Raw genomic sequence first — 27,110 nt, forward strand, 5'->3', positions numbered from 1 at the left:
TCATGACCTGAGCCGAAGGCAGACGCTCAACGACTGAGCCACCCAGGCACCCAAATTTCAAGCTTTTAAGGACTGGTTAAGAAATAAATTAAAATGCAGGCAAGGAGAAAGTGTTTCAACCTTTGTTTTCTGAAAGATTGAAGAAAAGGAAATGTTTCTTGAGTAATGTTGTGGAATAGCCTTTAAGGCTGTCTAATCTAGGTTATTTTGGAAGCTGATGACTTCTTAATGTGTTTATATACTGTACTCAGTGCCACTTGTATTGTCTTTCTCCTGTCCCTGTTTCCTAAGACTTTGATCTTGTCAACCGGAATTCTCAGGAACGTGACCAGAGAGAGATTACCAAACCCTCTCCCCATTCTTTTCTAAGGAAGTGTTTATTTTCTTTGCAAAATAGTGAGGCGCTCTTCCTCCCTTTTTCAGGAAGTTTGTCCCTATCTTGTATTATAGGAAAATGAAAATAGCACTTTGAAAATCTAAGAAGTTGGGGACTCCTTGATTTAAGAAAGAAAACTGGTTTTTCAGGGTAATTCAGAAGATAAAATACTTTTTATTTATAGACAGTAGATTATAATGCCTTTTTCTCTTAGTTTTCATTCCTAGTTGAGTGTGTGTGTGTAAAAATTTTTAGAGTTAGGTATTACAAAAATAAAAGGTTTTTATTTATAGTCAAAATACTTGTTGCATTAATCTTAGGAAGAAACTCTCCGGTATTAAACAGCTAAAGTTATGTTTATTTTAACTTTGATTCAGCGGCACCTTATAAACGTAAGAAAAAGTGTGCTGTGTGAGGATACCTCATATATCTATGTTTGGGGTTTTTTTTTCTTTGTCTTTTAAAAAAGTATATGGAAAACAGGCTTATATTTGTGAATGTGTGTGTTTGTGTGTTGGAGTTGCTATGGCAGCTTCTAAACTTTATGCTGTTCAATTAGATAAAAGACAGTTAATATATATGTATTTGATTACAGGTGTCCCATTTCCCAAAAACTTTATGTCTGTGGCAAAGACCATTCTGAAGCGTCTGTTCCGGGTTTATGCCCATATTTATCACCAGCACTTTGATTCTGTGATGCAGCTGCAAGAGGAGGCCCACCTCAACACCTCCTTTAAGCACTTTATTTTCTTTGTTCAGGTAAGTTGAACCATGTTGACATCTTTGTCCTTTGACTTGGACTCATTTGTTAATTTTAATACAGAGTAATTTATGGAGTTGTCTAATTTATAGATGTAGAGCAAAGTATAAGCAGAGCTCTCTTCTCTTTTCCATGTTGTTTATTTCATTGGTGGGCGTAGCAACATAGAAAGCATCACCCCCATTTTGGGCCTTTTGCCCCTGGCTGCCGCAGCCGGGTCTCCAGTTAGGATATGACAGGGAGCACCAAAACCCCAGGACAGCTTGTCCATACCTTCCTGTTCCATCACCACTGTTGAGTGAAAGGATGCTATGGAAAAACATCTGCAATTAGATTGTTTCATGAGATGTCTGTGCCTGGAGAGAAACTTTTGGAAGAACTTGTTAGCTGCTCTCTTAGTTTAAGCTTCTAGAAATCTCATTTCAGGCCAGATCTTCTGAAGTCAGCAGCTAGAAACTTCAAAAAGGACCACCCCCTTCAAAGATGGGGCCTGTTACCTAAAGGATCCTTAATTGGAATTGGAACTTTTTAAAATCAAAATAATTCGCATTGTTTGAAAAAGGTATTATTAAAGAGACTCCTTTAGCAACTTTAGAGATCCATAAGTTCTATGCAAAATGTACATATGTCTAGATACTGTTTTTTGACAGAAAAGCCAGGAGTTTTATAGTAGATACTGTGTATTGCAATTATATGTGCCACACAGAGGCTAATGTACTGTGCTCGTCTCTGTCTTCCTTCCGAGATTGTTGCATGGCGTCGATCTCGGTAGAGTCTAGGTGCTGGTATAGGTATGTAGATACAGATACAGGCCAGTTGTAGATACAGATAAGAGTATAGAGCGGTAATACAGCGACAGTACAGACACAGACACATGTAGCTGTAGATATAGTATAGATCTATGAAGGACAAAGGGCCACTGCTCAGGAGGTGGCCACTGTCAGAAGTTCACTGTATAGTTTTAAGATCATTGCCATGTAAATGCAAACATATATCTAATTTTGATTTTGATGTTTTACACAGTGAGGATCATGCTAATACATACAGTTGCTTCTTTGGTAAATCCCCTATATTTTTAAAAGTGAGTAAAAATGATCCCATTTTAAAACGTTCACAGAGATCATTTCATCATTTTTTTGGATTTCAGAAAACCAGGGCTGGGAATCCCTTCTTTGAATGACATTTATGGAGTTTTAATTTTAGGCCTATTTTTAAATTTTACTTTTCTTCTCTTTTTAGGAGTTTAATCTGATTGATAGGCGTGAGTTGGCACCTCTTCAGGAATTAATTGAGAAGCTTGGATCGAAAGACAGATAAATGTTTCTTCTAGAACACAGTTACCCTCTTGCTTCATCTGCTAGAGCTATCTCACTGCTATCTGTTACAGACTAGTGATACAGACTTTAAGAAAACAGGATAAAAAGACACCTGTTGTTGGTGTCTACCGATAAAATTGTCCCAAAGGTAGATTGGCCTAATCCTTCAGTGAGAAATTCAAGAGGCAGCTGACTGAGGCACTGTGTGAACCACTCCTGTTACTGTCAGTGTTATACTTGGTTGTAATATGTGATGACTAACATGTAGTCTCTCAGTTTACTTATTCTTTTACTGAAGAAAATGATTGAGTGCTTCAGGTTATAGCATAATGGCTATTGAGAATTTCCACCAATACTTTATTAACAAGTTTCCAGAACCAGTTACCTAATAATGCAATCAGATCAGTTTTATTCTGCTTTTATTTACAAATAGAAGAGGTATTTTTAAGTTTCCTTAAGTTTAGAACATTTGTGTGTTACTTTGGATAACCTTTTAGTTTGAAGTTTGTATGCTAGTGTTTTTATAGATAAGACTATATATATATGTTTATTTTTTCAGAATCCATGATTGTAGTTTTTAAATCCTCATATGACCTATGTGGTATGGGAGTAACCAGAGTTATTTCTAAAATGACTTTATTTTTTAATCTTTATTTGGGATTTTATTCACATAAACCTATCTAAAGTTTTAGGAGTATGTATATCAGAAATAATTTTCTTAAGGCATGTAAGGATAGTCTTGCACATTTTTATTTTGAAATGCTTCATTCAGATTAATTTTAATAGGTAGCTTTTGGCTAAGAAAGAAAACTCCCCAAAATTATGACAAATTTAGGTCTCAGAACCACTATTTTCATTCATGTTGTTCTTCAGAGCCCCTGAGATCCTGGAGAGGAAAATGGAAGAAAGTACTCAGAGTACTTGATTATTTTCTTTTGAGTGTCCTTTAAAACAAAAACAAGAATTACTTCTATGTGTTTTTATTGTGACTTGAGACTTAGTTAAGGGTAGTGTAGAAATGCCCAGGCTTTAATCCCAACAAGGATAAAACTTAAGGAAGACCATAATAAAAAACCTTGAAGGTGTACACATTTTATAACACAGCTTAAAGTTTGGTGTGCTACCTAGCGTGTGTGTGTGTGTATGTGTGTGTGTAAACTAAATGGGAGGAATAAGTAAAAGATCTTACTTCATTCTGTTAGTAGTCAAAGGATGGATTGAGCCCCGATGGGGGTTTAATCCTGTTTTAATTGTTTTTGTATCAAAACTTGAAATTCTTCTATTTCTGTTGGGATAAAAAAAAAAATCTTCCCCTTTAGTGAAATAAAGGTCTAATTTTCATTAGGTTTCTAGGATTTATAAACTACAGCTGCCTGTCAAAAATGTATTGGGCACAAGTCTGCTGAAGACTTGCCCGACCAGCATTGCTTAAAGTCCATCAGCACTCTGTGTGATTTCAGAGCTGGGATTTTTGCAGAGTGCTCACCAACTCCCTTGATGGCTTTGATAAAAGGTTAGATTGGTTAGGTTTTTTTGTTATTTATTTTTATTATTCCACTAAAGTATAAAGAAAAAAATTGCTTAGGAATTCCATTTTTATAACTCCGTTTCATATCCAGATATACAGAATTTTAAAGGAAACAAAACCTTTCATCTATTTTGTTTAGGCTGAAACCATATGTCTTTGTTTCAGGAATTAAAAAACGGGATAATCCCTTATGGAAAAAAAAGAGAAAAGCCCTCTGAAACATTCCACAGTCCATGTTTTAAGCTTATCCAAAGGTCCCTGTCCGGAGTTCTGTTTGTGTTGATCATTTATGAACAAGGAAGCAGGTTTCTAGATGCCACCCAGAATGTTAACTGCCTCTCAACTTTGGCTTTAATTAAGTCTTCAAGGAGTGAAATTCTATTTCTCAACTAGGATTGTACTTTCCATCATTTCTCATATTTCACATTTTTAAAGGAGTTCTCACTTTTCTCCATTTATTTTCAGTGATAGAAATCCTCCCTCTCTTCATGACTCCATCCCAAAACAAACCAAAGATGGTCACATGCTTAGGCATAAATAAAAAATTTGTTGGTAATTTGAGACTCAGAATGTCCTTTTTAAAAATAACACATTACCAAGTTCCCAGACTAACCGGGCTTAACCAACAATGCACCTAACCATTAAATTAACTCTACTTGTTCACGTCTAAAGCCAGGGAGTAGAGAGCAGGAGAACTGGAGGAGGGGGGAGGGGGAGGCCCTCCTGACTGGGCTAGAGGGCCAGTCTTTGAAAAGAGTTGAAAGGAATCCGTCTGTCTTGGAGTCTTCCTTGTGATTTATCTTCCTGTGCCCGGGGTCTGCCTGTTCCACAACCCTCCCTGCCCCACCCCCGTGCCACCCCTCCCCCCCCCCCCGAATCAGAGGTCACCTCCTGTTAGGGTCTGGTCGCTGCTCCTCACCCCTGAGTACAGTCACGGGATGGAGAGTGCTTGCTAAATTACGCAGGTAGTCCTAAGGTGCTTAATTTCCAGGCCTTTAAAAAACTTAAGACGATGGTGTGCAGATTTTTGTTTAACTATTGAAACTTCCTCGTACTACCGTTTTTGTTTTGATAGCCAAATGTCTCCTTTATTCTCCAGACTGTGAACAAAGTGATTTTTAGAGGGCTGCCAGCTAACAAATTTCCTTTCATCTTAGACTTGCAGAGCCCTAGCTTCTGTAAGCTGCTGCCTGCTTGAGAAATGCAACTCTGTATTCATCACGACTGTGATAACACAGGGAAGGCTTTCCTAGTAGTGCAGAGGCAAGAGGAGCAATCTGCTGGTGATTTTAACTTTTGTAAACATTTTTGAGGTTTTCCGATTATACCGTTGGCTTTCTCTTGGACCAGTGAGGTTATACTAGAAGTGGAGCTTCTAAACAGAACATCATTACCTCATCAGCATAAACAAATCCACCCTCAAGAGTCGAAGTCTTAGAAATTTGTTGCTGAGCAGCAGACCTGGTGCTGGTGTTACCTGCCTGGTACAGGAGGCTGAGACCCCGAACACTCCGAGCCCCTCCACCAGGGACGTTCTCTCTTCCTGAGGTCAGTTCAGTAAGTGGACTTGAGTTTTACTATTGTAGACTTCTGTCAAAGAGGGAAAATAGTGGTCCCTCAGTCTTCGTGTGTTTGCATTAGATTTTGATATTTCAGACTATAAAAGGCTTTGGGGGATGATATTACCTGTGATAGCAGTGACTTTGTTGAAGCAACTGCCCTGAAATTCACTTGGGTTTTCTCTCATTCTCAGATTCTATTCCAAACAAGTAGTCTGTAAATCCAAATGGATTACCAGTGTGCTATAGGGTTTTTTATAGAACATTCTAGGTTTGGTCTACATCAACAATAGTTTGCATAAGTTAGTCTTGGTTACCATCTAAAATATTTTTAAATGTTCTTTACATGAGAATTTATGTTGTATTTCTAAACTTTTAGGGGCTTTATCTATTTTTCTAAGTCAGTTAATTGTACTTTTAAAGAAAGTATTTTGTATCTACTTTTGTAACTTCAGAATAAAATATATTAAAAGAAATGACTGATTAAAGTATGTCTCAACACTTTTTTTTTTTTTTTTAAGATTTTATTTATTTGAGAGAGAGTGCACATCCATATCCCCCTGAGTGAGGGGGAGGGACAGCAGGGGAGGGAGAGAGGCAAGCAGACTCAGCACTGGCTGGATCTCCTGACCCTGAGACCACGACCAGAGCCCAAATCTAGTGAAACACAAAGCCGACTGAGCCACTCAGGCGCCCCTCACACTTATTTCTATTTAAATGTGAAACTTAAGACTTTTGCTTCTATAGAAGGTTGTCTTTGCTTATCATTTAGTAGCTAAAATGTTTCCTTAACTCTTAGAGGAAAGAGAAGTCCCTAAATAAACTACAATACCAAGGACCCACCCCCAAGAAACAAACTAGACCTACAATTACAGTGGCTAAAACCCATCCCAGACAAAAAATTAGTAGTCTCCTGCACTAACCAAGCTGATCTCTTTTTTGCATATTCCTGGTCGTGGATTGATAAAAGGGAAGAGGAGAGAATGGACTCATGATTTTCTGACCGTGAGCTGAATGCTCATCATAAGACCGCCCACCCCAAATAGCCGGTTTTTGTTCTCGTAGGAGAAATACGAGAGTGATTTTTAGAGGTCCAAATTACAGGTGCCTAATTTTAATTCAAAATAGCAATGCTAGAATTGTTTTGACCTTTTGATTAGAGTTAAAATTTAGAAGTTAATATGGCTAAATAATATGGGTTAACACTCCTATTTTGTATAAGATACAAACTCTTGATCAGTTTTGGATTTTTTTTGATTGTTACATTTCAATAGGATTATAATCGCTCACAAAAATGTAAGGATGTCTAATGTCTAAGTTTGAAAGCTATTTTAAACTTTATAAATGAGTAGTAGAATAACCCAAATAATCTTTGGGAGGGCCGGAGTCAGGCTTCAAAGCTACAGGGTCTACACCATGTCTCAGGCCCTCTAGCTAATAACTGGGCTGAAGGCCTTGGAATGGACACTACAGCCTGCACCATTATTGCTGACCACTAGATGTCAGTCTCTGCGTCAGTGCCTCCCAAAAGCCCGATGCATCAGCCCTGACCAGAATAAAGAATTTTACCTAAAACCGTCTTCCTTTCCTGTGTCTTATAATAAAAAATGTACATGGGTGACAAAAACAAACAAACAAAACAAAACACAAACACATAAGGGGCACCTCAGATTTGGTAGATCCTAGGTCATATACCTCTGTCCTGGCTGCTAGAGAGGCTGGGGAAGTTTCTGGATTTTACTTGTAGGTTTAGAGTTCACAGCAAAATTGATGCTGGTTGTTCGAAAAATTTGGGACTGGCTCCTGCCCTGAACTTTTTGTTCCTGCTCTGTGAAAAGATAAGGGAGTTTTCACTAGAATGTAAGTTTTCTGGGCACACTGTTCAGCTCAACGGACATTTTTTGTAGCTATTTGCTAAGTGAAGGAAATCAATTACTGATTCAGATTCTGGTCAAGTTCTTGTGGTTGATGAGCACTTTAAATACCACTTCTTTAGGGTAGCCTACCCGTTTAGGGGAGTCCTTCAGCAGGTTATCTTTTTTTTTTTATTAACATATAATGTATAATTTGTTTCAGGGGTATAGGTCTGTGATTCAACAGTCTTACACAATTCACAGTGCTCACCATAGCACATACCCTCCCCAAAGTCCATCACCCAGCCACCCCATCCCTCCCACCTCCCTCCACTCCAGCAACCCTCAGTTTGTTTCCTGAGATTAAGAGTCTCTTATGGTTTGTCTCCCTCTCTGGTTTCATCTTGTTTCATTTTTCCCTCCCTTCCCCTCTGATCCTCTGTCTTGTTTCTCAAATTCCTCATATCAGTGAGATCATATGATAATTGTCTTTATCTGATTGACTTATTTCACTTAGCATAATACCCTCTAGTTCCATCCACGTTGTTGCAAATGGCAAGATTTCAGGTTTTTTGATGGTTGTATAATATTCCATTGTGTATATGTATGTGTGTGTGTGTGTGTGTGTATGTATATACATATATACATACACCACATCTTTATCCATTCATCTGTTGATGGACATCTAGGCTCTTTTCCATAGTTTGGCTATTGTGGATATTGCTGCTATAAACATTGGGGTGCAGGTGCCCCTTCGAATCACTACATTTGTATCTTTGGGGTAAATACCCAGTACTGCAAATGCTGGGTTATAGGGTAGCTCTATTTTCAACTTTTTGACGAACCTCCATACTGTTTTCCAGAGTGGTCGCACCACCTTGCATTCCCACCAACAGCGTAGGAGGGTTCCCCTTTCTCCGCATCCTCGCCAACATCTGTCATTTCCTGACTTGTTAATTTTAGCCATTCTGACAGGTGTGAGGTGGTATCTCATTGAGGTTTTGATTTGGATTTCCCTGATGCCCCGCGATGTTGAGCACTTTTTCATGTGTCTGTTGGCCATTCGTATGTCTTTGCAGAAATGTCTGTTCATGTCTTCTGCCCATTTCTTGATTGGATTCTTTGTTCTTTGGGTGTTGAGTTTGATAAGTTCTTTATAGATTTTGGATACTAGCCCTTTATCTGATATGTCATTTGCAAATATCTTCTCCCATTCTGTTGGTTGTCTTTTGGTTTTGTTGACTGTTTCTTTTGCTGTGCAAAAGCTTTTTATCTTGATGAAGTCCCAATAGTTCCTTTTTGCCCTTGCTTCCCTTGCCTTTGGCGATGTTTCTAGGAAGAGGTTGCTGCCTGTGTTCTCCTTTAGGATGTTGATGGACTCCTGTCTCCCATTTAGGTCTTTCAACCATGTTGAGTCTATTTTTGTGTGTGGTGTAAGGAAATGGTCCAGTTTCATTCTTCGGCATGTGGCTGTCCAATTTTCCCAACACCATTTGTTGAAGACACTGTCTTTTTCCATTGGATTTTCTTTCCTGCTTTGTCGAAGATTTGTTGACCATAGAGTTGAGGGTCCATTTCTGGGCTCTCTATTCTGTTCCATTGATCTATGTGTCTCTTTTTGTGCCAGTACCATACTGTCTTGATGATGACAGCTTTGTTTTTTGGGTTTTTTTTAAAGATTTTATTTATTTATTTGACAGAGACAGAGATAGCGAGAGCAGGAACACAAGCAGCGGGACTGGGAGAGGGAGAGCAGGCTTCCCACCGAGGAGGGAACCCGATGTGGGACTCGATCCCAGGACCCTGAGATCATGACCTGAGCCGAAGGCAGATGCTTAATGACTGAGCCACCCAGGCGCCCAATGATGACAGCTTTGTAATAGAGCTTGAAGTCCGGGATTGTGATGCCACCGGCTTTGCTTTTCTTTTTCAACATTCCTCTGGCTATTCGGGATCTTTTCTGGTTCCATACAAATTTTAGGATTATTTGTCCCATTTCTTTGAAAAAAGTTGATGGTGTTTTGATAGGGATGGCATTGAATGTGTAGGTTGCTCTAGGTAGCATTGACATTTTCATAATATTTGTTCTTCCAATCCCTGAGCATGGAATGTTTTTCCATTTCTTTGTGTCTGCCTCAATTTCTTTCATGAGTATTCTATAGTTTTCTGAGTACAGATTCTTTGCCTCTTTGGTTAGATTTATTCCTAGGTATCTTATGGTTTTGGGTGCAATTGTAAATGGGCTTCAGCAGGTTATCTTATTTAATCCTTACAGCCACCTAGGACTGGGACTAAAGCTATTATACTTTTAATCATAACAAAGTAAAACTGGCCTTCTATTTGCTTCTATCATAAAAAGTTACACTTGAAATGTTAAATTGGAACTAATTTGGAAGCCCAGGATTGGTGAGATTGTTCTGCAAATCCTTTCCTAAAAAGGTTCAAATTCACACTCTGGAGCTAGAATGGCTAAACCACTGTTCAGCTCTGTTTAGTAATCCTAGTGTGTGTGTGCACTTTTTGTTCTATGCCAAGCTGGGCAGCTGCCAAGACTAAATCAAGAGCCTGGGGTGGAGCTCAGGGACCACTGGGAAAAACAGACACCTACATAAATTGGTAGAGTTCTCTGATTGCCATATGTGCAGTAAAAGTTATGCATAAGTTGTGGGCTCCTGAGTTTACTGTGGGGCCATCAGAGGTGTCTGCCTGGAGAAGATAAGGCTTGAGCCGGCTTATAAGATGGGTAACCACATAAGCAAGCTTGAGGCGTAGTTTGTACAGGGAGGTACCAGCCGTCCAGTATTACTGAAGGGTGGATTTCAGTCGGACAGGTAGGTAGGGGTTAAATCATATGAAAGAACTTGGGTTTTTGCCAGTAGGTGATGGAGGGTCAGAAGGATTTTAGATAAGCAAATAATGGAAGGTTTTCACTTCAGATGGGCTCTGACAGCAGTGTGGAGACACGGAGGGGAGGATACTGGATACTAGGGCAGAGTGACGGTCCAAAATAACAATAATAATGTGAACGATCGTGAAATTAGGAAGAAGAGGAAGGTTGAAGATAAGCAAAAGTACTGATTTTCAATAAAAGAGGAATTCGGCAAATACAAATCAGTGAGTTTAACGTGGGTCTCTTACAAGTAACAACCCAACCAACTAAAATGACTTTAGTGCTCCTTTCTGGCACTACTTGACAAACAGTGGTAAACATCTGTCTCTCAACAACTCCTTTTGTATCTATTTCATTTCCAAAATGGGTGCTGTGCACATGATTACAAAGGTGGCAGCCAGCCGCAGGCGCTCAGTAGCAAAGGACCCTTTCCTTTCCTTAGTGCCGGGCCACTCTCTAGACCAACTCTCACTGGGCTGGCTCAGATCATGTGACCAACCCAAACCAATCCGTGCCTGATGGGCCAGACCTGGGTCATGTGACCACTCTCGGAGCTGGGGACGGCTCGCCTTTATCTGAACCGCGTGGTATGAGGAGCAAAGGGTGGTTCACTACTACACAACGGGAAAAATATTTTTCGTAGTTTTAATTACACCCGTGAAGAAAAATGAAAAGTTAGCAAGTTATCCCTAATCCCACCGACCATGAGTTTTAAGGAATCAAGCAGTAAGTGTGAGAAAGGTTATTAGATTAATGCAAAGGAGAAATTATGAGACCCAAAACATAGAAGTCACTCAATCCTGGAACGAATACGCATATATATAGGTGATCACTTTAAAGAGCAACTGTAGGTCCGTCCAATTCATCCAAGTGCAACGCTTGGATGAACATGATTGCACAGGCGGGAATGCAATAGCAAAAGGAATTGGTGAAGCCTGCAGGGTATACCAGACCACATGCTGCCCAAATATACTGCTAGAGAGAGAAAGGGCTTTGTCGAATTCCGGCCTTGACATCTGTCTCAATCAGTTCAGAGGTGGGGCAGGTTGGCTGGATAATCTTACCGTCCTCAAGGCGGCAGCTTCCACTACATTCTCAGGACTCCACGGTCTGTGGTTCCCGGCTACTTCTCTCCTGGGCCCTGTCCAGCAGGCACCTTAAACCCAGGCAAAACCAAAACTGAGTTTGTCGGCCCCCTTCACTCCAGACCTCGCCCTCCGCCACCCATCGCACTGTCCACGCCAGACACCTTCCTCACCCTCGCCGCCCAATCCAGTCACTCCATTCCCTTCCCCTCCCAAGTATCCAGATCCACTCCTCCATCCCTGCGGCCCCAGCTCTCGTCGAGACCCCAAATCTCACCCGGGCCATTGCGGTAGCCTCAGAACTTCTGTCCTCGTCTCCGGTGTCAGCCCCCTACAGCCCCTCCTCTTCGCAGGAGCCCGAGCGATCTTCCTAAAACGCAAATCTGAAATCGACTCCCCTACTTAATGTCCCTCCACGGCTCGCCCGCTCTGGAGGGAGAAACCCACACGCCCCAGTTTGGAAGCCAGGTTGCGGGCGGTGGGGATGGCAAGGGAGATGTCCTACCTACGGCGCGAGGGGCACTGGCGTGTGGGCAGCTCAGATCGGAGGGCGAGAACCCCGGGCGTCCCCAGGCTGGGCAAGAAGGGCCCGCTGGGGGAACGACCCCCGGAGGCTGGCGGAGCGCGGCGCGGACCGGGCCGGGGAGGGTCGCGAACGGGCGGAGCAGCAGGTTCCGGGGAGGCGTCCCCCGGGCGAGGACGCGGCCCGAGCGGGGCGGCTCGCGGCCTCCGGGCGGCAGGGGGCGGCCTCGCCCGCGGCGGCGGCTCCCGGCCCCCGGCTCCGCGCCTCTCAAGGGACGCGGCGACCTCGGGCGGCGGGCCGCGTCGGCCGGGCATGGCGGCGTGGAGCCCGGCCGCGGCAGCGCCGCTGCTCCGTGGGATCCGCGGGGTGAGCAGCGGGGCCGGGCTGCTCTTCCCGGGCGGGAGATGCCGAGGGGCCGCGGGGCCGACCGCGGCCGGGGCTCGAGGACCGGCTCCCGTAGAGCGCGGCGCAGGGCCCGGGGGCCTCCCCTTCCTTTCTCTCATTCATTCCTAGTGGGTTGGGTCCTTCAGTGGGCCGGGGCGGCGGGGCTCGGAGAAGTGTCAGGCCCCGGCGCGCGCTGGCGGAGCTCCTGAGCCGGTGGAGGTGGGGGGCGAGGGGACCAGACACAGAAACCGTCGTGATCCCGCGGGCGCGGAGAAAGCGGCGTTGAGGTACTGAGCCGGAGACCTGGCAGTCACAGCCCGGAGTCCTGGCGTGGGTGCCGGAGAGTGCGAGGGTCTGGGCTTCGGGCAAGTCCTCCCAGCCTCCGTGCCCTCTCCAAGCCCCACACGCCCTGCGTAGAAGCCCGGCAGAGGGCACTGCCCGCGCGCTCGCCGAAGTTTCTCTCCTCGTTTCTGAGTCATCCTTTCCTCACTTCATCCACTTTGCTCTTCCCTTCTTCCTCCTCGCCGGCCGCTCTTGAACCCGCCTCCGCCGAGGATAAAGAGCTGGTGACTTTCAGCGGGACAGTCAGGATTCTAGGGATTTTGTCAGTAGATGGCTCGTGTAAAGGCCACTGCCTACAGATTAGCTAAAATGGAGGAAAGACCTCCCAAGAAATCAGCAATGCTAAGTACCCTCAGCCCTTAGCGATTTCTGCTTCTGCCTGCCACCTGGTTACCCTCTGCCTTTGCTCCCCAAGGCTCTGTCCTCAGAGGAGGCTCCACACCCCCCTCCTCCATCCCAGTTTTAGCCAGGCCCCCAACATCAAGTTTCTGTCCCTCCACACAGCACTCAGTCTCCCTCCAGATCTTTCTTCTGACCTGCATCTCAACTGCCTGCTAGAATTGAGACTTTTTTGCCCGTGTGAGTAGGCGTGCCCTGAATGGTGTGCTCACTGTGCTCATCCGTCCATCCGTCCATCACCCAAGTCTCCCAGAGGGCCTGTCCTGGCCCAGCTTTGGAAGGCCGCAGTGACAGGATGGACTCAGTCTTGGCCTTTGAAACCAGCTAGTGAAAGAGCCAGGGCACAGGTCATTTTAAAGCAGGGGCTTCAAGGGGCGCCTGGGTGGCTCAGTCAGTTAAGCGTCGGACTTTCGATCTCAGCTCAAGTCTGGAACTCAGGGTGGTGAGTTCAAGCCCTGCATTGGGCTCCCTGCTGGGTGTGGAGCCTACTTTAAAAAAAAGAAGAAGGTGCTTTGAGACTCTCTAACACAGGACCCTGCTCTGGGCCATCAGGAACAGCCTGAGGACAGGTGGGACTGAAGGGTGAAGGGATGGTACCTTCAGCACCAACACTAGATGAACAGCGCTCGTGTGTCCCATCTGTCACCCCCCTCCAGTCTGATGCCCAGGCTACTCCCTTTGTAATACCTCTCATCTGGGCCTCTTTCCTGACTAGCTTCAAAAGGCACTGTTTTGTGCAGGTTACTTTGGCACCAAGAGGCCTAACAAACGCCAAGATCTTTAGCCTGACATTCAGGGCCTGCCATGCTCTCTTTTCAGTCTCCCTTTTAGCATGTGCTCAACCCAGTCAAAGGGCTGCAGACTTGGTTTTTTGCTCTGTCTCCCGTAAGGGTTGAGACATGTTCCTATCAGAAGCACTGGCTCTCCTTGGTCGCCACTGGGGGCAGGGGGAGTGTTGTTGCCAGTGGTAAATAATCTAAAAATGTTTCTCCTTCAGGTCCTTTAACAGAATTCTGCTGCTTCTCCCCAGTAAGAATTGGTACATGTAGCAAAGTGTAGCCTGCTTAGTGAGCAGTACGTCACAAGGCCACATCCCACTGGAGGGTGTGGAATGTGAATCAGGCCTAAAAGACAGGTGGCATTTGGTCTCAGCATTTGGTCAGTGGCACGCTGGCCCGGGGAGGCATGTCTGAGGCGGGCTGCCTGGCCTCTGGCTCCACATCTCACCAGTGGGCCCAGCCTTAGCACTTGCCACAGTCCCCCCATTTCTTCACCTCCAAAATTGACACCATGATGGTGTCTCTCTGACAGCATTATCGTGAGGAGGAGTTCAAGATCTGTTAAGTTTGTCTTGCTCTGGAGTCAAAGTGAGTTATTTACAATTCCACTCCCCGACTCCACCAACTCCCCAAGAAGTTTATTCTGTGCCTTGGGGAGCTTCAGTGGACATGCGATGCCACGCAGTCCCTGGGATGCAGCCCATGGCCATGCTGGCGGGGGGCCTGGGCCCTGGCTGGCGGGGCAGTGGTAGGTGGGACCTGCACAGTGGCCAGGCCCGGCCTGAGGACACCATCATCTCGCTCGGCCATGACTCTCCTCTGTTCTGTGGCAGCTTCCTCTTCTCCACTGTGTCCAGCGAATGTTTGCCTCGCAAACTGAGGGGGAGCTCAGAGTGACCCAAATTCTCAAAGAAAGGTTTCCTGGAGCTACAGCTATCCAAGTCACCGACATTTCAGGTGAGGTTTTCTCTCATCTTTCCCACGGGGTCTGTTAGGATTTTGCCCTCCGCAGGGCCAGGGTGCTGGGCAGAGTGCACTCGCCATCAGCCGCTTCTCAGTACGTGTGGCTTTTGGACAGATGGAATTCAGTCTCTCCCAGCCGATGGCTGGGGGTGCGGATGTGCAGGCGTGGGAGGGAGACTGTGTGTGAGGATAAGGCCTGGCTGGGAGGACTTGTGGTTGCTAGCCTGGCCTGGCTCTCGGTCTCCCTGGGGCTCAGGCCCACGGTCTTTAATTTGACTTCCAGATGAACATTAATTTCGCCACATTCTCTGACACCCTAGAATGTTAGAGCTGGGGCGGATCCCAGAAGGATTTTATCCTTTTGAAAATAACTTCCTTACTTTCCCCACGAGGAGCCGAGCCCAGAAAGGCCAAACAACCTGCTCAGCCCCTCCCAGGGAGGAGGTGGCAGAACTGGAACCAGCACCAGGACACAGGGGGACACAGGCGGACTCTGTCCTGAGTCCAGCTGCCAGCCCCAGGCGCCTCAGAAGTTCAGACTGGCTGCGTGTTAGGAACGGGCTGGGGAGGCGAGTTCTGCACCCACAGGCCAGGAGGACAGGGCCTTTGTCCAGACGCACCTGTGGAACAGCTTAGCGGGGGCAGTTAGGTGGCCGTCCACCTGCATCTCTGCATACCCACATGTGTCTTTGGCACCCTGCATGGCCATGAGGTCCTCAGTCCTATACCTGCCCCAGGCCCAGGTCAGTCAGAGCTGGAACTTGACCTTCTGTCTGGCTCTGCCTCACCCCGAGCAGAGTGTGGAAAAGGAACCGAGGCCGGGCAGCTCGGTTCCTGGGGCGCATAAAGCCTGCTGAGTAACTTGCACTTCCCATAAACTGGCCACGTGCCCCCAGCACAGGGCACATGTTCTCTCTTGCCCGCGTCGGTTCATGCCAGGGCAGCACACTTGCGTCGGTCATCGGCGCGAGCTCGCCGGCCATGTGGGTGCGGGTGGATGTGTCCACCGCAGACAGCTTGACCAGAAAGCTATTCCCTCCCCGAGGGAGCCCGGGATGAGACCCTTGAGGCTGCTCACAGACCAGGAGGGGCTGAAGAGAGCCCCGTGCAGGGCCGCCTGGCTGGCTCAGTCGGTGAAGCGGCTGCCTTCGGCTCAGGTCTTGATCCCGGGGTCCTGGGATCGAGCCCCACGTCGGGCTCCCTGCTCCGCGGGAAGCCTGCTTCTCCCTCTTCCTCTGTTGCTCCCCCTGCTTGTGTTTGATCTCTCTCTTTCAAATAAATAAATAAAATCCAAAAAAAAAAAGAAAGAGAGAGAGACCCACGCAGCTCTATTACACAGGTTTTTTTCAGACCAAACTGTAGTGTATTTTTGCATTTTTACAAATACCGATTGCTGCCCCTGTGGTGGGGTCGAACACGGGAATTCAGCCTCTCCCGCCCCTCCTCCTCTAGGGGGTTTCCTGGCCTACTCAACAGAAATATGAAACAAACCGACATTTCCTAGGCTTTCTGTGCTCTGTGCCTTACCTTTTATGCCCCACAAGGCATAATCCTGGGTACGTGCAGCTGACTTGCGAAAGGAAGAGCACATTTTGGATCAAGGCGGCCCCGCGGGGAGCATGTGGTCCGGTCGTCAGCTGTGAGGTTTTTCTAACCGTATCAGCAACTTTCTGCTGAATAAGAATATTCAGACCTTCTTTGGATTGTATGGTACTTTGAGGACATATGGGACAGTGGCTGCTGTAAGTTAATAATTGAAACACTTTTGAGTCATGTTTATTTCAGGCGGCTGTGGGGCGATGTATGAAATCCGGATCGAGTCAGAAGAATTTAAGGAGAAGAGAACTGTCCAGCAGCACCAGATGGTAAATCAGGTCAGTAGAAGCAACACGGCTCCGTTGCCATTGGTCTCCAGCATCTTAAAGGGCCTGACGAGCAGGGATGGTGTTTAACTGTCAGCCCTGGGAAAGATTAAGGCAATACACGCTCATGCAGACAGCATTCAGGACCTGAGCAAAATGTAATCTGGAACTTACCTGGAATCAGACGGTGGGCAAATAGGAATTTTATTCAGAATTGAAAAGAAGCCACCCAATAGTTATTTTGCATTTCCTTCTGTATTTTTTTGTATAATGCTACCAATATTTACTGTATATATTTGTAAACATACAAGTACTAAAAAATAGATGTTTTTGTAGATTTGAAGATTTTTTTTTTTTTAGCGTCTCTTTGGACTGCTTTACAGATGGGTAAATTGAGGCATGGCACGATTGAGAATTGCCCCAGCTGACCCAGACCCAGTGACAGGATATGGGAGGTCTGGAACATCAGATTTAACCAGACTCAGGTCCAGTTTATTCATGATCTCTGCTTCTTTTACTTGGGATTTACAGCAGCCTGGGCCCTGGCCTGTGGGCCACACCCCACAGTGGGTGTGTCTTACATTGTTCTGGAAGGTCTTGCACATTGTGAAACTAGTTTCATTTTTGTCCAGCACAGCTCTGGTCATGAGAGTCCCTCTGTGGCCCCTTGTGTATCCAGTTCAGGTGTCCCAGACTGCTATTCCAGACCTTTCCCCACCCTTCCCCGAACGAAGCCTCCCTTGGCCCCTGCCCGTTGTTCTGTCTGTGCCTCTGGATCTTTGCCCAGATCAGCCCTCCTGCCTGGGTTCCCTTCCTCTCCTCCGGCACCCAGCTCAAATGCTGCCCCCCCCCCCCCCCCGCACCTCCACCTGCCTGGCAGGAAACGAATGTCCCCACACCCTCTGACTCCAGCCTTCTCTGCCTTGTGTCCTGGATACTTAGGACCCTGCTGTCTGTCCCTTGGCCCTGTCATCCCTCTGTGGGCTGTTCCCTTTTGGATCTATCTTTGCCTTCCTCAAAGAGCCCAGTCCTTCACTTGCACGCGGACACCTTCAGCCATATGGCGTGCTGCGGGTCTGCTGGGAGGTCTGGGGTAGAACGGCCTCTCTGCTCCCCCGAAAGTACTTCTTATCCCGTGTGACCTCAGGGGTGGGAGCCAAGGCAAGACAGGGAAGACCTGATGGGCCCAAATCGTCCCCAAACAGCAGGACTTTGGGTTTTGTCGCTAGAACTCCTCAGGCTGCCTGGTGCGCCTGGGCTCTGAGGGGCGCTGTGAATTTGAGCACATCCCCTGGCCTGGGGCCACCGATACAAGTGGTTAAGGATGCAGTTTCTGGAGTCTGTCTGCCCACATTACGCATGTGGGCTCTGCTACTTTCTAGCTGTGTGATCCTGAGCAACTTACTCAACCTCCCTGTGCCTCGGTTCTTTAATCTGTCACCGGGGAGAGAAACAGTACTTGCCTCAAAGGGCTGTTTTGCAAATTCGTGGTAGAACACACGCGTGGCACCGGAACGCAGTCTGACAGCTCGTAAGCCCTCGGTAAATGTCAGCGGCCATCGCTGTTGTCATCCTTGTCCACAGCATTGGCAGAGCCCGCACCGTGCTGGGGGGAGGAGGAAGGCAGCCATTCCCTGGGTTTGAGGGAATGTCATGGGCTCAAGGCTTCCTCTGGACCCCTGCAGAACTCAGACTTCCCCCGGCACCCTCCGAGCGGGAGAAGCCGGGTGGGGGCCTGATGGGCCTGGACTGGGTGAAGCTTTCCTCGTTGATCTTGCTTAGTCACTCTAATAGAATCGAGACTCTTAGGCCCAAAAGGCCCTGAAAAGGCCACCTTGTCCATCTGATACTGGAGTCCACTACTGGTCAGACAGTCCCTGCCTGATTCCCTGGGGACGGGCGTCCCTGCTGTCACGACTCACACCTGTTCCACCCTCAGCAGGAATGTGCGGTTCCTCAGGGACCCTGCCCATGTGTAGCCTGGCCTCGTTCAGCTCCCAGGGTTCATCAGCCTTCTCTTCTGGAATAGTCATTGGTGTTGACTTTGGGCCAGGCCCCAAGGATGGCATCCATCCTATTCCCGCCCTGGGGAACAGACCCAGGGAGAGAAGTGAGCACTGAGTTCCCTTTTATGTTGGAGGAGGCTGGTTCCTTCTTGGCTGCTTCACAGCGGGACCCAAGCCTCAGTGTCTGTGTTGGCAAAGATCGCATGAGTTGTTGGCCAACACGTGCCTGGCCTCGCGATGCATGCGGAAGGCATTCAGCCAATAGCAGTCGCCCTCTCCCCTTCTCCGGCGTCTTTCCCGCTTGTTGCCCGTGCACCTGCCCCTGAGGGTGCCTCAGCCCATGCCTCCCCTGCCCAGAGCCCTGCAGCGGGTGCCCTGAGTGCCCAGGGAGTCCAGCCCCACCCTCCCCTCTGGAGCCTGCCTCAGTCTCGCACCGCCTGCTCCTGACTCACAGCCAGGCTTCCCCCCATGCATCGTGGCAGGTCCCTGGCCTTCCCTCCTGGGCCCAGTACTTGGTCCCTCTGCCCGTCCCACTCCCAGCTGCCCCGCTCCACGAACGGCCAGTGCAGGCTGGCTCCATCCCCACACCCACAGCAGCGCTCGCAGCCTCGTGGTCCAGCAGTGCCTGTCACTGTGCGCCATGTCCGTTTTGTGTGCCCTTGTATTACTTCCCCTTGCCTTTTGCACCTGCAACCCCATCACAGTAGCGGACGCTGAGAAATGTTTACCCAAACTACATCTTGTGAACTGTGGGGCTATGGCTAAGTCACTTCCCGACCAGGACCTCAACTGTGAAGTGACCCGCATGACCTTTAGGGCCCCCTGTAGCTGGGAGATACTGTGACCTGGGTCACAGGCCCTTAGAAGCCTGTGAGAGAGCTGGTAGAAGGCACTGGGAGGGCTAAGTGCACAGGGCATGAGGGGTCAAGGCTTTCCACGTGAAGGGCGGCTGGGCCCACGCCTAGCCAAGGAGGCTTTAAGGATTGTGACCCAGGTGACAGCCCAAACACAGGGACGGGGACAGCCTTTAGGGGGCATTCTGTGCCTGCAGAAAGCAGAGAGCTTGGGGCCCAGGGGCTGTGTTCCCTTTCCTGCCCCCCCCCCCCCCCCCCGCCCCATGACATGACATGAGGCTTTTTCCCCAGGGTATTTCTGTTGTCTACAGAGTTGAGGGGGCTGCCGGTGAACGTGGAAGGGCCAGGGCAGTTCATCGGCCCCCAGCACACAGCAGCTCCTAGCATCAGGGCGGGACGGGGGCCCGAGGGGGACGAGGGGTCACCAGAACATCAGGGTCAGGTCCTGATTCTGCTCCCCACTTGCTGGGTTTGGACAGGGGGTAGATTCTGTGTCTTTTATCAAAGAAAGGGATAGGACTAGATTATCTCTAAGGATCCTTCCCCGTAAACCGACTGCACATATTAGGAATTTTTTTGTTGTAAGCTAGCAAAAGCAAACAAAGGGAATTAAATGGCCTGTGCAGTTAAATTATCTGGTTTCTGGCATATCTAGATTCAGGGTCTTAAGTTCCTCTGCTTGTCTTTTTCATGTTCTCTCTCTCCCCCTCGCTGAGCTTTTGGCTTCTGTGTTTTGGCCTCATTTTCTCCTACTGGAGATGGGCTTTCTCGTTTTGTTGGAGAACATGGCCCCCAGCCACCTCCAACTGACATTGTTCAAGTATAGTGACCCAAGAGACAAGGCTCCACAGGGAAAAATCCCAGCAGAGATTCTGATTGGCCCAGTTTGGGTCATGTGTCACCCCTGGACCAATCAGGCTGGGCCAGAGGCACATAGCTACCTAAATACCAGGCAAATTGGTAGGCCCACCAGCTGTACACAATTAAGATCTCCAGTGGCTGGTGGAGAAGGGGAGGTGTAGAACAAGGTGTTTGACATGCTACCATTTATGCTATTAAAAGGTAGCAGGGTTGGGGTGCCTGGGTGGCTTAGTCATTAGACGTCCACCTTCGGCTCAGGTCATGATCCCAGGGTCCTGGGATCGAGCCCCGCATCGGGCTCCCTGCTCGGCGGGAAGCCTGCTTCTCCCTCTCCCACTCCCCTTGCTTGTGTTGCCTCTCTCGCTGTGTCTCTCTCTGTCAAATAAATAAATAAAAATCTTAAAAAAAAATAAAAGGTAGCAGGGTGGATATATATTCATATTAGCTTAAACATGCATTTTTCAATCATTGCAAAGACATACAAGAAATTGACACCACTTCTCTCCTTTGGAGATGGAGGTGGGAATGGGAGGTGGTGCAGGGCAGGTGGAGGGGGGAAACTTCACTGCATGCCTTTCTATAACTTTTGATTTTTGAGCCTCATTAGACATTGATTCAAAAAAACAAAAAACTGTTTTCTAAAAAAAAGGGGAAACTGCTCAGACAAAGCACGTGCAGCGCCTCCTACGGAGACAGAGCTATATACAGATACTCTCAGAGAGACTTACTGTGCTCGGTGTCGGATGCAAAACAGTGATGCTCTTCTCCTTACTTAGGCACTGAAAGAAGAAATCAAAGGGATGCACGGATTGCGGATATTTACCTCCGTCCCCAAGCACTGACCACGTCCTGGCCGCGTAGATGCTGCTGCTTAACGCCTTCGATGAACTTGGCTGACACCATTCTTTCCTAGGCATTTGCCAAAAAAGTTATCTATTTTGTTCATAGACATTTCCATATTATAATCATAGAAGAATATGTTCTCTATTTAGAGTTTAATTAAAGGCAACAGACATCCGAAACCTTCGAAGAGTCATTGGTGATGCGTCTGGTTCCTCTGTTTCGGAGGCAGTGTCCTTTGTCCAAAGGTCTCGTCCTTGTCAGTTGTGTCCTGTTGCTACACATGTGGAGGGAAGTGCCAGCTCGTTCTGTCATGTCAAGAGACTTTCTTTTCTTCTCCTCTAGGAAACCGCTCTTAAGGCCCCTTAATCTTACCCAAAAGAGAAAAAGAAAAGAGAAAAAATATGTCCTTTGGTTTTGCTGTTCCCTCGGTCGAATGCCTGGCTTTCCCTCCCCCTCCAAACTTCTTACAAGAATGATCTTAGACCTTCACTTTCTGACTGCCTGGCGTGGACTCTGAGGAGTCTGGGATGCCAGGGTCAAGGTCTTCTTCGTGCTTGAAGATGCCCCGCCCTCCGCATCTTGGAAAGAGGTGCAGCCCATCTCCCGCAGCGGAAGCGGGAAGGGTCTGCTTTCCTAGCTCACTTGCATATGGGCATGGGTAGGTCTAGACTCAGCCCATGAGACGGACGTGGACTCTGAATGCGGAGCAAGTGAGCCGAGAAAGAGGGGTGGCGGCGCACCCATCCCAGCCGCTGAGGCAGCGGATCCGGCCTTCCGGCTGCTGGTAGTGACAGAGTCAGTGTCGCAAGCTGCGGGGCTCTGGAGTCCGTGGTGGCGGTCGCGCTGTCTGGGTCTGCGGCATGATCCGGGCTCTGGTAACAGAGCCTTCCTGTCCCTGCCCACTTTCAGAAGCCAGTTCGCCAATCTTGCCAGAAATTTTGGGATTGTTCCATGTCCTTTCACTAAATTCTTCATTGTTCACATCAGTCTGGTCGGTGTCTGTTGCTTGCAACCGAGAGAGAGCCCTGATGGGTTCACAGTGGGGCTCCTGCCGTCCCGCCCCCACTTCCCTCCTGGACAGCTGTCTGAGAGACCGTGTCCACTGCCGCTCTCAGTCCTCGGCACCCCAGTCACCATGGTGACGCCAGGCTGACCATCCGCTCCTTCCTCAAATGCCTCCTTTGTCTTTCGTGGAGCTGCTCACCAGGGAAACCGGTGGTCACTAGCATTTCTGGAGATTCCCTAGTATGTCCCGAAGTAGTGAAAGGATGTGGTTAAAACGACCTCGGGCCTGAGTTTTGGGGCAGCACAAGTTTTAAATAATCTGTTCATATACATGCCCCCATTTGGGGTTTAAAAATATTCTCCAACTCCACAGTAAGGGGGAGGGATTGGTGTCCTGCCAAGGCAGAGCCGCCTTTTACATGGAAGAGATTCACGGAGTTGTATAAGAGCTGAGACGCCAGGATAAAACAGAACTGAGGATCGGGGGCACCTCTGAAAGAGCGCCCCAGAGGACAGCTTTTGGGTGGCGTAGTGGGGAAACACCGAAGAATGGAGTCCCAGGGGCCAGAAGATGGTAGCGGTCAGTGAGGACAGAGAGATCACAGAATTAGACACATGTTGGTTACTTGTGTGGAGGCTAATTGTCCTGAGGGTGGGCTGGACGTAGTCCTCTGCTTCTAAAGAACAGAATCCAGTAGAAAGGACAAGGGGCCGCTTCAGAGACCATGTCATAAAGGACACTGTGGCTTCCTCCTTGCTCTCTCTCAGACTGCTCACTCTGGGGGCAGGTAGCCACCATGCTGTGAGGGCACTCAAGCAGCCTGTGGAGATGCCCATGTGGGGAACGGAGGCCTCTTACCAACAGCCAATGACACGGGCCTGCCAATAGCCAGCAGGGCACCAAACGTTCTGCCAAAACAAGAACCATTTGGGTAAGCCACCTTGGAAGTGGGTCCTTCCAAGTCACAGTCACCGTTGAGCCATCAGACAACTGTCGCCCCAGCTGACATCTTGACTGCAGCTTGCCAGAACCACTCAGCTAAGCTACTCCCAATTCTTGACTAACAGAAACTGGGAGGTAATAAATACTTGTTGTTTGAAGGCACTAAGTTTCAGGGTAAGTTCTAGAGCAACAGATAACTGCACACTGTACATGTGTGCAGTATGGGCAGGATGCTGGGGCATTTCACATATTGAAGGAGAGGTGGGAGGGCCGGACTGCAGAAAGGGGCGCAAGGTCAGGAGCTCACGACACCCCTGGGTCTCCGCATCTCCTGTCTGCTTCTCTCTGCAGATCAGCTTTATCGTAGATATATTTATTGCAGACTGGCGTTCACCATATACTGCCAGGGTATGACTCACTGTCCTGCCCGTGGCTCTTAATTTTTATACTTAATGTCCAAGCCGTGAGAAGGGCAGACTTTCCTTCCAAGTTCCAGTCCAAAGAATGCCCGGGAAGGCCTCCGACCGGCCCGCCTTGAATCAGGAGCCACTGAGGAGGCAGGTGATGCGGCAGCCTCTCTCCGGACTCGGCGTTAGAGTGGAGGGAAGAGCAATCGCCTCAAAAAGTGGGGGGTTCTGTTTCAAGAAGAGGCTGGGGACAAACAACAGGTATTCTTGAGCGGAGGGAAAGGTGATGGGGCCTGGCAGGCCTGCTAGGAGTCCGGGGACACCAGGGAAACTCGAAGTCTTCCCTGGCTTCACCCCGTCTCCCCACCCCAGGCGACTCTCCAGGCCCGGAGAAATGTGTCAGCCCTACCACGGCCACATGTCTGTTCCCAAATCTGGCAACAAGAACTTTTTCAAGGAGCTCCCCTACCCCCTCTGCAGTTGTTCTTCCTCCAAAATTAAAAGGAAAGTTGGAGGAATCAGAGTTTCTTTTTAGTTGATTACACAAGAAGAAATTGTTTAATCAGAGTGGCCAGAGTATAAGGTTGCATCTGACAGAGCCAACTCTTAGCTTGCTGATTACGTGCTACTTGTGGAAGGAGGGGGTACAGTTTCTGAGTCATGTGTCCTTTTAAAAACAGTGTCCAGTTTTCCAGTAGAAAATCCAAAGCATCTTGAGGTAGGTGCTTGCTGACCAGATCAATCAATCAAAGGGACACTGCCCCATGCACAGCCCTCCCCCAGGCCCCTTTGGTCCCATGGGTTCATGTAGTGCCCCTCTCTCCCCTGATTAGACCACCGAACGAGCAGCCAGGGCACCGGCTGGCCTGCAGCCTGGGAGGGGACCCGGGGCCACGAAGCCCCACCCATATGCTGGCGCTGGCAAAGAGCGAAGGAATCCAGTCGTCTTTCTTGGGAATCCAAACTGGAAAGGCGAGAGTAAATGACCCAAGGACAGCTCATGGCTGGTGGAAAGCTCTGGGCAAACAAATAAGGGCACTCCAGTCAAGAAATACGGAGCGAATCCGTCTAGGAGAAACGGAAGTTGGAAAAATGGCCTGGGAGATGCCAGGGGGGCATTGGCAAATCTGAGTTGAGAGGAAGCCGACACTGGGGAATAAAGAAGACAGTGATTCTCAATCCTGCTGCAAATGAGAACCACCCGGGGTGTTTAAAATACTCACAGCTGGGGTTGTTCCCAGGACCACGAGGCAAAGACCAGGCAGTTAAAAACAGACGTGAGCCGTCCTGCACGCCTTAGAGCCTCCAGAGTCAGGCCGGACCCCCTACCTCTGCCCCGAAACCTGGGTGAGGCCTGTCCTGCCCACCCCCTTTCCTCCCAGGGAGCTGTTGCGCCTGCGTCAGTTTGCCAGCTCCCCTCCATCTCCTACCCACCTTGCTGGCTGGGGCGGGGGGGGGGTGCTGCTCGCACCCCCTAACTCCACGGGGTGAGCGGTGGGAGAGCTCCCATGCCACCCGAGCTGGGGGTGGGCCCCAGGCCCCCCAGCTGCCCCAGGCGGAATCCGGCCTGCGGGTCCGAGGAAAAAGGAGCCAGGCCTCTGGCAGCTGGGAGTTTCCCGAGTTTTCCGGAGCAGCGCCACGCACCGCGTCGCTACCCTGCGCTCCCTCCGGCCCACAAGGTAGGACGCCCCCGCATGTGCCCGCGTGCGTGTCAGAAACCTTTGGCTTGAGTCAGCAGAGTTGTTTCTTACTTGCAACCCAGAGAGCCTTAAGCCATGCCATCCGTATCTTGCAGTTCACCCCTTACCGAATGAGCCCGACTTCTGCATCTTTTCTGCTTGCATTTGCTCTAATAACGCTGGTAGGATTGAGTCTGTCATTAGGCGCCTCCTTTCAGGAAATTGAGCGCTTTTCTCAGGTCGTGGTGAGATAGCCTGACACTGGGAATTTCAAAGAACATTTATGCACTTTAATTCTGTTTTGTTTTAGAAAAATATAATGCTTATTAGGGAGGCAGGTAAGAGGGTACAAGTAAAAGATGCCCGTTTCTTCAATCACCTTGACCTTTATTCAAACGCCCTTTGTTCAGAACCCGAGTGTCTGTAATGGTCTCTGGCCTCAGCCACCTCCCCAGCAGTCATAAAAACCCAGAGGTCCTCAGGGAGCCGAATAGCCAGCTAAACAAATGGATGAAAAAGTAAAAAGTGAGAACAACTGAAGTTCAAGTAATAGTGTTAGCTTTTTTTTAAGTAAACGGTTTTTAGGACAGTTATATAACTGTTTTTAGAACTATTTTAGATTTACAGAAAAATGGACAGGAGAGTACAGAGTGCCTGGTGTATTCCACACCGTTTCCCCTCCTCTTAACGGTTGAGATTAGTGTGGTACATTTGTTACAATTAACGAACCGATATTGATACAATATTACAAATTAAAGCCCATAGTTTATTCGGATCTCCTTAGTTTTTCCTTAATATCTTGTTCCCAGTGTCCCCTCCACAACTCCACATTACATGTCATTGTCCTGTCTCCTTCATCTCTTCTTGGCCCCGACGGTTTCTCAGAATTTCCTTGCTTTCGACGACCTTTTAGTTTTTAAATAGCAGTGCAAACCAATATATTCTGGGGGGAAATTATGGATGTGTTTGACAGAAGCAATTTTTTTTGTCATTAAAGACAAGCTTCTGTTTGGGGCCCCTGGCTGGTTCAGTCGGAAGAGCATACGACTCTTGTTCTCTGGATAGTGAGTTCCAGCCCCATGTTGGGTGGAGAGTTACTTAAATAAAATTAAAAAAAAAAAATCCTTTGCTTATTTTAGATTTAAGAAGAACTGTGCCTTAGACGTCAAAAACATATTCCTCAACCACATGTGGTCACAGGAAACCTTTTCTTTCGGGGCACCCTGGAACTGTACCCATATCAGCAAACACTTGGGTGTTTAGGGATTTCAGATTTTCAGTGTGTTTCCCCTTCTGGGGAAAATGTTTGGAGTTATTTATGCTCACAAATAATAGCTTAGTTTTTTAAGCTTAAAGCAATTTGTATAATATTCTCATATCCCTGATTTCATTTGATCATTTAAAAAAAATTTAATTCTGGGGCACCTGGGTGGCTCAGTCGTTGAGTGTCTGCCTGAGGCTCAGGTCATGATCCCAGGGTCCTGGGATCGAGCCCCGCATTGGGCTCCCTGCTCAGCAGAGAGCCTGCTTCTCCCTCTCCCTCTGCCTGCCGCTCTGCCTATCTGTGCTCTCCATGTCTCTGTCAAATAAATAAAAACTAATGATGTAATGTATGGTGATTAACATAACAATAAAAAATTAAAAAACAAAAAAAATCTTAAAAAATTTAATTCCAGTGTAATTAACATACAATGTTATATTGGTTTCAGGTGTATAATATAGTGATTCAGTAATTCTATACATTACTTGGTGCTCATTATACATGCAGTCTTTAATCCCGATCACCCATTTTGTGATCCACCCCCCATCTCCCCTCTGGTAACCATCAGTTTGTTCTCTATAGTTAAGAGTCTGGTTTTTGGTTTGTCTTTTTTTCCCCTTTGTTCATTTGTT

The 27,110-nt window shown here is 47.9% G+C and overlaps 2 protein-coding genes and 1 long non-coding RNA gene across 4 annotated transcripts in view; 2 read left to right on the forward strand and 1 right to left on the reverse strand.

Moving 5' to 3' along the window:
* Positions 1 to 5,326, forward strand: part of MOB1A (MOB kinase activator 1A) — an 18,086-nt gene extending 12,760 nt beyond the window's left edge. Inside the window, exons 5-6 of the mRNA XM_035001275.1 lie at positions 972 to 1,135; positions 2,376 to 5,326. Coding sequence (XP_034857166.1) covers positions 972 to 1,135; positions 2,376 to 2,453 — 242 coding nt within the window. The 3' untranslated portion in view covers positions 2,454 to 5,326. The remainder of the gene's footprint in view (positions 1 to 971; positions 1,136 to 2,375) is intronic.
* Positions 1 to 12,060, reverse strand: part of LOC118007962 — a 15,628-nt gene extending 3,568 nt beyond the window's left edge. Inside the window, exons 1-2 of the long non-coding RNA XR_004678527.1 lie at positions 11,645 to 12,060; positions 11,347 to 11,438 (exon numbers count right to left, since the gene is read on the reverse strand). This is a non-coding gene — a long non-coding RNA (uncharacterized LOC118007962). The remainder of the gene's footprint in view (positions 1 to 11,346; positions 11,439 to 11,644) is intronic.
* A 68-nt stretch (positions 12,061 to 12,128) lies between these two features.
* Positions 12,129 to 21,367, forward strand: BOLA3 (bolA family member 3). Of its 2 annotated transcripts, XM_035001278.1 has the most exons (4): positions 12,151 to 12,256; positions 14,628 to 14,751; positions 16,543 to 16,631; positions 21,117 to 21,367. In XM_035001278.1, the coding sequence occupies exons 1-4, from the start codon at positions 12,203 to 12,205 to the stop codon at positions 21,180 to 21,182; spliced, it is 333 nt and encodes a 110-aa protein (XP_034857169.1). In that variant the 5' UTR covers positions 12,151 to 12,202; the 3' UTR covers positions 21,183 to 21,367. The 2 variants fall into 2 exon arrangements, with proteins under 2 accessions (XP_034857170.1, XP_034857169.1); XM_035001279.1 differs by lacking the exon at positions 16,543 to 16,631 and having other exon boundaries at positions 12,129 to 12,256; positions 21,117 to 21,362.
* The last annotated feature ends 5,743 nt before the right edge of the window (positions 21,368 to 27,110 follow it).

The sequence above is a fragment of the Mirounga leonina genome, unplaced genomic scaffold (genome assembly GCF_011800145.1).
Source record: "Mirounga leonina isolate KUSES-001 unplaced genomic scaffold, KU_Mleo_1.0 Mir_125, whole genome shotgun sequence".
Lineage (NCBI taxonomy): Eukaryota > Metazoa > Chordata > Mammalia > Carnivora > Phocidae > Mirounga > Mirounga leonina.